Source organism: Passer montanus, unplaced genomic scaffold (assembly GCF_014805655.1).
Source record: "Passer montanus isolate IOZ18808 unplaced genomic scaffold, ASM1480565v1 scaffold836, whole genome shotgun sequence".
Classification (NCBI taxonomy): domain Eukaryota; kingdom Metazoa; phylum Chordata; class Aves; order Passeriformes; family Passeridae; genus Passer; species Passer montanus.
The window spans coordinates 1-9,988 of record NW_024373657.1 but is presented as its reverse complement, the minus strand read 5'-3'; the positions used below and the strand labels follow the sequence as shown (position 1 = coordinate 9,988).

At 61.7% G+C, this 9,988-nt stretch overlaps 1 protein-coding gene across 1 annotated transcript; it reads left to right on the top strand.

Moving 5' to 3' along the window:
- Positions 1 to 1,373: 1,373 nt before the first annotated feature.
- LOC120513580 lies at positions 1,374 to 9,446 on the top strand (the record flags this gene model as incomplete). Its single annotated transcript, XM_039733146.1, has 12 exons — positions 1,374 to 1,562; positions 2,371 to 2,454; positions 2,787 to 2,885; positions 4,121 to 4,256; positions 4,364 to 4,413; positions 4,905 to 4,993; positions 5,076 to 5,212; positions 6,104 to 6,292; positions 6,407 to 6,464; positions 7,445 to 7,793; positions 7,867 to 8,605; positions 9,192 to 9,446. Coding segments are annotated over 12 exons (2,247 nt in total), but the record flags the coding sequence as incomplete, so codon positions are not given.
- Between the last annotated feature and the right edge of the window lie 542 nt (positions 9,447 to 9,988).

Below are 9,988 nucleotides of genomic sequence, written 5' to 3'. Positions count from 1 at the left end.
CTGTTTGGACACCTCTGTCAGGCCCTCAGTGCTCTCAGGGTAGGACTGGGGGGACTTTTGGGGTTGCCCCGTGCCAGAAGTTGGACTTCTGATGGGTCCCTTCCATCTCTGGGTGTCTGGACACCACTCCAACATTGGGATTTGGGGACTGGGGGGATTTTTGGGGTTGTCCCGTGCCAAACCAGGAGCTGGAGATGATTCTGAAGGGTCCCTTCCATCTCTGCGTGTTCAGACACCACTCAAACCTTGGGATTTAGGACTGGGAGGAATTTTGGGGCTGTCCTGTGCCAGGAGTTTGACTCCTGATGGGTCCCTTCCATCTCTGGGTGTCTGGACACCACTCCAACATTGGGATTTAGGACTGGGGATACTTTTGGAGTTGTCCCATGCCAAACCAGGAGCTGGAGATGATTCTGAAGGGTCCCTTCCATCTCTGGATGTTTGGACACCACTTAAACATTGGGATTTAGGACAGGGCAGGTTTTGGGGTGGTCCTATTCCAGGAGTTGGATCTCTGATGGGTTCTTTTCATCACTGGGTGTTTGGACATGACTCAAACATTGGGATTTAGGACAGGGCAGGTTCTGAGGTGGTCCCATTCCAGAAGTTTGACTCCTGATGTGTCCTTCCCATCTCTGGGTGTTTGGACATTGGGATTTAGGACAGGGCAGGTTTTGGGGTGGTCCCATTCCAGAAGTTGGATTTCTGATGGGTCCCTTCCATCTCTGGGTGTTCAGACACCATTCCAACATTGGGATTTAGGACTGGGAGGAATTTTGGGGCTGTCCTGTGCCAGGAGTTTGACTCCTGATGGGTCCCTTCCATCTCTGGGTGTCTGGACACCACTCAAACATCGGGATTTAGGACTGGGGATACTTTTGACGTTGTCCCATGCCAAACCAGGAGCTGGAGATGATTCTGAAGGGTCCCTTCCATCTCTGGATGTTTGGACACCACTTAAACATTGGGATTTAGGACAGGGCAGGTTTTGGGGTGGTCCTATTCCAGGAGTTGGATCTCTGATGGGTTCTTTTCATCACTGGGTGTTTGGACATGACTCAAACATTGGGATTTAGGACAGGGCAGTTTTTGGGGTTGTCCTGTGCCAGAAGTTGGACTCCTGATGGGTCCCTTCCATCTCTGCGTGTTTGAACACCACTCAAACATTGGGATTTAGGACAGGGCAGGTTTTGGGGTTGTCCCATGCCACAAGTTTGACTCCTGATGAGTCCTTCCCATCTCTGGGTGTTTGAACACCACTCAAACCTTGGGATTTAGGACTGGGAGGAATTTTGGGGCTGTCCTGTGCCAAACCAGGAGTGGGGGCAGCCCGGGGGTCTCGGGGCGGCCCGGGGGGCTCGGGGCAGCCCTGACCCCCCGTTCCCAGCGCCTTCGTGGTGGAGCAGCAGCCCAGCACGCCCAACGCCGGCAAGCGGCCGCTGGTGCTGCGCACGGCCGGCAAGTTCTCGACGCGCGCGCGGCTGCTGGTGCGGCTGCACGACCGCAACCACGGCATGGAGGCCCGGATCCACATCGACAGGTGGGACACGCGCCGCGGCGAGGTGGGCACGGGAGGGACTGGGAGCCACTGGGAGCGACTGGGAGGGACTGGAAATAAACTGGGATTGACTGGGATGGACTGGGATTGAACTGGGAGGGACTGGGGCGGACTGGGATGGAGTGGGAGGGACTGGAAGGGACTGGGAGGGACTGGAAATAAACTGGGATGGGACTGGGAGGGACTGGGAGGGACTGGAAATAAACTGGGATTGAACTGGGAGGGACTGGGATGGACTGGGATTGAACTGGGAGGGACTGAGGGGACTGGGATGGGACTGGGAGGGACTGGGAATGGGACTGGGAGGGACTGGGATGGACTGGGATTGAACTGGGAGGGACTGGGACGGACTGGGATGGAGTGGGAGGGACTGGAAGGGACTGGGATGGAGTGGGAGGGACTGGGAGGAGTGGGAGGGACTGGGAGGACTGGGATGGACTGGGAGGACTGGGAGGGACTGGGAATGGGACTGGGAGAGATTGGGATGGAACTGGGATGGACTGGGAGGGACTGGGAGGGACTGGGATGGACTGGGGAGGACTGGGAGGGACTGGGATGGACTGAGAATGGGACTGGGAGGGACTGGGATGGGACTGGGCTGAACTGGGAGGGACTGGGCTGAACTGGGAGGACTGGGAGGACTGGGAGGACTGGGATGGACTGGGAGGGACTGGGATGGACTGGGAGGACTGGGATGACTGGGATGACTGGGATGGACTGGGCTGAACTGGGATGGACTGGGCTGAACTGGGAGGACTGGGAGGACTGGGCTGGACTGGGCCGGGTGGTGACAGCGGTGACACTCCCCGCAGGGTCCCCTGGTGGTGACGGAGGAGCTGCACCTCATCACCTTCACGCTGGCTTACGCCTACTGCGGGCTGGAGCTGGAGCTCGAGGTGAGAATGGCAGGCTCGGCTCTCACTCCGCTCTGCCCCAGCACGGTGGTTTTGGTGGTTCTGGGCAGGCCGAGCTTTGGGGAAGGAGTCTGAGCTCTTCTTTTGGTCTGCAGTTGAGTTTATTGTTCCTCATCTACAAAGTTTTTCTGTCTGTCCAGCCGAGGTGTGATCAGCAGGACAGCCAAGGGCACTCTCTCCCGCCCACGGGGTCTCTTTTATAGTAAAAACTACGTGTAAGATATTTTTACCTTTAATTTCCAATACTTTTCACCGGGCTTAGGGGGCCAGGGGGGGTTGGGGACAGCCAGCCTGAGCCCCTGTCCCCTCCCCAGGCCACCACGCTGCCCTTTGTCATCATCTCCAACAACAACCAGTTCTCCAGCGCCTGGGCCTCCATCCTGTGGTTCAACATGCTCAGCTCGGACCCCAAGGCGAGCGGGACCCCCTGGCCAGTGCCAGCCCTGCCTCGTGTCCCCCCTGCTGCTGCCTGTCCCCTCCCTCGTCCAGCCTCTGTCCTGGTTGTCCCCTGTGCCCTGTGCCCAGGTCTAGGCCTGGTCACTGCCCCATCCCCGGTGCAGATCTCTGTCCCCTGCTCCCAGTGCCCTGCTCTGCCTCATGTCCTTGTCCTTGTCCTTGTCCTTGTCCTTGTCTTTGTCCATGTCCTTGTCCTTGTCCTTGTCCATGTCCTTGTCCTTGTCCATGTCCTTGTCCTTGTCCTTGTCCTCATCCTTGTCCTTGTCCTTGTCCTTGTCCTTGTCCTTGTCCATGTCCTTGTCCTTGTCCTTGTCCATGTCCTTGTCCTTGTCCTTGTCCTTGTCCGTGTCCTTGTCCATGTCCTTGTCCTTGTCCTTGTCCTTGTCCTTGTCCGTGTCCTTGTCCTTGTCCTTGTCCCCTGCCCTGCTTTGATGCTGTCCTTGGTCCCTGTCCCCTGCCCTGGTGCCTGTCCCCATCCCTTGAACCCCATCCCTGGCCACTTATCCCATCCCTTAATCCCTGTCCCTGTCCCTTGATCCCTGTCCTGTCCCTCAATCCCTGTCCTGTCCCTTGATCCCTGTCCCATCCCCTGGTCCCTGTCCTGTCCCCTGGTCCCTGTCCCCTGCCACTTGTCCCTGTCCTGTCCCCTGGTCCTTGTCCCATCCCCTTGTCCCTGTCCCATCCCCTGGTCCCTGTCCCATCCCCTGGTCCCTGTCCTGTCCCCTGGTCCCTGTCCTGTCCCTTAATCCCTGTCCTGTCCCCTTGTCCCTGTCCTGTCCCCTGGTCCCTGTCCCCTGCCACTTGTCCCCATCCCCTGGTCCCTGTCCCCCTGTCCCCTGCTCCAGTGCATGTGCCCCCCTCTCCGTGTCCCCCTCCTGTCCTCTCCCAATGTCCCTGTCCCCCTCCATGTCCCCATGCCCTACTCCAGTGCATGTCCCCATCCCCACCCCGTGTCCCCTTCCCCGTGTCCCCATCCCCTCCCACTGTCCCCATCCCCTGTCCCAGTCCCCTTCCCATGTCCCCATTCCCTGTCCCCCTCCCCTCCTGCTGTCCCCAGCCCTGCTCACCCCGTGTCCCCCCGTGTCCCCTGCTCACCCCGTGTCCCTCACTCACCCCGTGTCCCCCCGTGTCCCCTGCTCACCCCGTGTCCCTCACTCACCCCGTGTCCCCCCCGTGTCCCCCGTGTCCCCAGGCCCAGCAGTTCTTCTCGTCCCCGCCGCCAGCCCCGTGGCCCCGGCTGGCCGAGGTGCTGAGCTGGCAGTTCCAGAGCGTGGCCGAGCGCGGCCTCAGCCGGGACAACCTCCTGATGCTGGCCAAGAAACTGCTGGGTGAGGCTGGGGACACGGGGGACACCGGGGACACGGGGGACACGGGGGACAGGGGGGACACGGGGGACACGGCTGCACTGTCCCCCTCACCCTGCTCTCGCCTCAAGGCTCGAAGCCGTCCCCGGACAGCGCCGTGGCCTGGCCCAAGTTCTCAAAGGTCAGTAGGGGCTGTCCCCTCTGTCCCCGTGGCCCTGTCCCCTCTGTCCCCGTGGCCCTGTATGCTGGCCAAGAAACTGCTGGGTGAGGCTGGGGACACGGGGGACACCGGGGACACGGGGGACACGGGGGACAGGGGGGACACGGGGGACACGGCTGCACTGTCCCCCTCACCCTGCTCTCGCCTCAAGGCTCGAAGCCGTCCCCGGACAGCGCCGTGGCCTGGCCCAAGTTCTCAAAGGTCAGTAGGGGCTGTCCCCTCTGTCCCCATGGCCCTGTCCCCTCTGTCCCCATGGCCCTGTCCCCTCTGTCCCCTCTGTCCCCATGGCCCTGTCCCCTCTGTCCCCCATGTCCCTCCACATCCCTCCATGTCCCCATGTCCCCCCATGTCTCCCCTTGTCCCTCCCTGTCCCCCCTTTTCCTCCCTGTCCCCTCTTTCCCTCCATGTCCTCATGTCCCCCTCTCCCCCCCACCCCATGTCCCCTCCCTCAGGACGGCCCTGCCGGTTTCTCCTTCTGGGCCTGGCTGGACGGGATCCTGGGGCTGATCCAGGAGCACCTCAAGCAGCTCTGGAAGAACGGGTAGGAGCAGGGCTGGGGAGGGGTCTGGGGGTGGTCCTGGGGGTCCCGGGGGGGCCGCGGGAGCTGACGGTGCCTCCCCCAGACTCATCCTGGGCTTCGTGAGCCACAAGCAGGCCGAGAAGCTGCTCAAGTCCAGGAGGACGGGGACGTTCCTGCTGCGCTTCAGCGAGAGCGTCCTCGGGGGTGTCACCTTCACGTGGGTGGAGCACCACGAGACAGGTGAGTGAGACCCCCAGGACCCCCCCGGGACCCCCCGGGACCCCCCAGGACCCCCCAGCAGTGCAGCAGTGGAAGCCTCAGGAGATGGGATTCTCCAGGTCCATGGTGAGGTTTATCACGCCTGATAAACCTTTGTGCTGAGCAAATTTTGGGGAGACCCTGGAGGTTCAGTTCCACTGTAAGGCACAGAAAATAAACTTCCATCCCCCGGAGTTTAGCAAGCAAGAGGAGAAATTCAGATTCAGGTTAAAAATGGACGAGAATGGTGAAGCTGAATTTGAATTTAGGATAAAAATGTACAAGAATGGTGAAGCTGAATTCAGATCTAGGTTAAAAATGGACGAGATTGGTGAAGCTGAATTCAGATTCAGGTTAAAAATGTATGAAAATGGTGAAGCTGAATTCGAATTTAGGATAAAAATGGACAAAAATGCTGAAGCTGAATTGAGTTTTATGTAAAAAATGGACGAGAATGGTGAAGCTGAATTCAGATTTAGGATAAAAATGGATGAGAATGGTGAATCTGAATTCAGATTTAGGTTAAAAACGGACGAGAATGGGGAAGCTGAATTCGAATTTAGGATAAAAATGGATGAGAATGCTGAAACTGAATTGAGATTTAGGTAAAAAGTGGATGAGAATGGTGAAGGTGAATTCAGATTTAGGTTAAAAATGGACGAGAATGGTGAAGGTGAATTCAGATTTAGGTTAAAAATGGACGAGAATGGGGAAGGTGAATTCAGATTTAGGTTAAAAATGGACGAGAATGGTGAAGGTGAATTCAGATTTAGGTTAAAAATGGACGAGAATGGTGAAGCTGAGCCCCATGCCCGGCACAGCTTTGTGGCACACGGTGTCACCCTCCAGCTGACCCCCCTGTCCCCCCTGCAGGGTCCCCCACTTTCCACGCCGTGGAACCCTACACAGCCTCGGAGCTGGTGTCCCTGGCCCTGCCCGACATCATCCGGGACTACCACATGAGCCTGGAGGAGAAGAACCCAGAAAACCCCCTCAAGTTCCTGTACCCCAGCACCCCCCGGGACGAGGCTTTCGGGCCCTTCTACAGCCAGAGGCTGGAGGGTATGGCCTGGCACAGCCTGGCATGGCTTGGCACGGCTTGGCACGGCCTGGCACGGCTTGGGAATGAGCCAGGGCAGCGCCTGCCACCCCCCTGAGGCCTCTGTTTGTCCCCAGGGAGCCTGAGCGAGTCCCAGAAGTACCTGAACCGGCGCCTCATCCGCGTGTCCTCCAGGTGAGGGGCTGTGGGGGCACCTCTGTGGGACTCTGGGATCCCCTGACCCCCATCCCTGACCCCGATCCCCATCCCTGACCCCAGTCCCTGATCCCTGACCCTGATCCCCGTCCCTGACCCGATCCCTGATCCCTGACTGACTCCAATCCCTGACCCCCATCCCTGACCCCGATCCCCATCCCTGACCCCAGTCCCTGATCCCCATCCTAATCCCTGACCTCCATTCTAATCCCTGACCTCAGTCCCAATCTCTGACTCCAATCCCCATCCCTGATCCCAATCCCTGACCCCAATCCCCATCCCCAACCCTGATCCCAATCCCTGACCCTGATCCCCGTCCCTGACCCGATCCCTGATCCCTGACTCTGACCCCAATCCCTGACCCCAATCCCAATCCCTGACCCCGATCTCCATCCCCAATCCTGATCCCTGACTCTGACCCCAATCCCTAACCCCAATCCCCATCCCTGACCCCAATCCCCAGCCCTGACCCCAATCCCTGACTCCAGTCCCAGTCCCTGACCCCAATCCCAACCCCTGACCCAAACCCCTGACTCCTGGCTCCAATCCCAGACCCCAACCCCTGACCCCGATCCCAGTCCCTGACCCCCATCCCAATCCCTGACCCCAATCCCTGCCCTGACCCCAATCCCTGACCCCAATCCCAATCCCTGACCCTGATCCCTGACCCCAATCCAAATCCCTGACCCCCATCCCAATCCCTGACCTCAACCCCTGACCCCAATTCCAGTCCCTGACTCCAATCCCCAAGATCCCGATCCCCATCCCTGACCCTGATCCCAATCCCTGACCCCAATCCCAATCCCTGACCTCAATCCCAATCCCTGATCCCAATCCCCACCCCTAACCCAAATCCCTGACCCCAATCCCCAATCCCTGACCCCGATCCCCAACCCTGACCCCAACCCCTGACCCCAGTCCTGACCCCAGTCCCAGCCTGTCCCCTGTCTGTCCCCCAGGCCCCCCAGCAAGCAGCAGACAGAGGAGGAGCTGGCGGTGGCCACGGAGAACCTGGAGACGCTGCGGCTGCAGCCCCGGGGGCAGGGGACACCGGGGGGCCTGGGGACACCTCAGGGCTTGGGGACACCGCGGGGCTTGGGGACACCGGGGGGCCTGGGGACACCTCAGAGGGTGGCCACGAGCCCAGGGACACCGCAGGTCACCCCTGGGAGCTTGGGGACACCACAGGTGATAGCCACAAACCAAGGGACACTACAGGTGGTGGCCATGAGCCCAGGGACACTTCAGGTCACTTCTGGGAGCTTGGGGACACTTCAGGGGGTGGCCACGAGCCCAGGGACACCTCAGGTGGTGGCCATGAGCCCAGGGACACTGCAGGTCACCCCTGGGACCCTGGGGACACCACAGGTGGTGGCCACAGAGGGTGGCCACGAGCCCAGGGACACCGCAGGTCACCCCTGGGAGCTTGGGGACACCACAGGTGATAGCCACAAACCAAGGGACACTACAGGTGGTGGCCATGAGCCCAGGGACACTGCAGGTCACTTCTGGGAGCTTGGGGACACTTCAGGGGGTGGCCACGAGCCCAGGGACACCACAGGTGGTGGCCACAAACCCGGGGATACCGCAGGTCACCCCTGGGACCCTGGGGACACCACAGGTGGTGGCCACAAGCCCAGGGACCCTGCAGGTCACGGGCTTGGGGACACTGCACCCACAAAGCCTGGAGCCACCACAGGTGCCATCAGCGGTCCCCAGCATGCAGGGGACACTGCAGGTGACACCAGGGGCTGTGGGGCCCGTGCAGGTGCTGCCCGGGGGGCTGCAGGTGCTGCAGGTGTGCCCAGAGGACTTGGGGACACTGCAGGGGACAGTGGGGACGCTGCAGCTGGGCGCTGCGGAGCCACCACGGGTCCCCGAGGAGCAGGGGACGCTGCCAGCCGAGCTGAGGGACCTGGAGCTGCTGCCGGGGGGACAGGACATGCAGGAGCTGCTGCAGGGGAGCCAGGACGTGCAGGAGCTGCTGCTGCAGTCGCTGGAGGGGCTGGAGGCGGCCCCGGGGACCCCGGGGACACTGGGGACACTGGGGACACTGGGAGTGGCCGAGCTGATGCCCGACGTGGTGGCGACCTTGGAGGAGAGCTTGCAGCTGAGCCCCGGTGAGTGTCGGGGCTGGGGCGGGGACAGAGGTGGCACCTGGGCACTGAGGTGTCCCCAGATGACCGAGCTGTCCCCTGGGCACAGAGGTGTCACCCAGGTCACCAAGCTGTCCCCGGGCACTGCCCTGTCCCTCTGGTCACTGCCCTGTCCCCTGGGCACTCAGCCGTCCCTGGGTCACTGAGCTGTCCCCGGGTACTGCCCTGTCCCCATGCCACCGAGCTGTCCCCTGGTCACTCAGCTGTCCCCTGGGCAGTGCTCGGTCCCTCTGGGCACAGAGCTGTCCCCCAGGTCACCGAGCTGTCCCCCTGGGCACTGCCCTCTCCCTTTGGCACTGCCCTGTCCCCAGGTCACTCAGCTGTCCCCATGTCACCGAGCTGTCCCCGGGTCACTGCCCTGTCCCCATGTCACCGAGCTGTCCCCGGGTCACTGCCCTGTCCCCATGTCACCGAGCTGTCCCCGGGTCACTGCCCTGTCCCCATGTCACCGAGCTGTCCCCGGGTCACTGCCCTGTCCCCATGTCACCGAGCTGTCCCCGGGTCACTGCCCTGTCCCCATGTCACCGAGCTGTCCCCGTCCCCTCGGCAGGCAGCGCTGCTCTCCTGGACCAGCACGATCCGTTCCTGCCGCAGCCCGAGGACGCGGCCGTGCCCTCGGTGCCCTCGCTCTTCACCGACTTCCCCCCGCTGCACATCGACGCCAGCGACTTCCAGTGACCCCTGCCCGGCACCTCCGTCCCTGGGACCCCTCCCCAGCCCCTCCCGGGGACCCCTGCCCGGCACCTCCGTCCCTGGGACCCCTCCCCAGCCCCTCCCGGGGACCCCTGCCCGGTCCCTCCGTCCCTGGGACCCCTCCCCAACCCCTTCCAGTGACCCCTGCCCGGCACCTCCGTCCCTGGGACCCCTCCCCGGTCCCTTCCCTTCTCTCCCCGATCGCTTCCAGGGACCCTTCTCTGGTCCTTGTCGTTGCCGGGACCCCTCCTCAGCCCCTTCCCTTCCAGGGACTCCTTCTGGGGACCCCTCCTTGGTAGCTTCCCTCCCAGGGACCCCTCCCCGGTCCCTTTCATTCCAGGGACCCCTCCCCTTTTCCCTCGCTGTAAATATCCCCCTCCCCACCCCGCACACCCAGCCGCCTCTCCGATCTCCGCGGGAGCTTTATTAGAAACTCATAAATACCCGAGTTAAATAAAAGAGCGGCTGGCGCCATAAATAACCCCGGTAGCTTCCCTCCCAGGGACCCCTCCCCGGCCTTTTTTGTTCCCGGGACCCCTTTCCGGGACCCCTCCTCAGCCCCTTGCCTTCCAGGGACCCCTTCTGGGGACCCCTCCTCAGCCCCTTCCCTTCTCTCCCCAGTCCCTGTCGTTGCCGGGACCCCTCCTCAGCCCC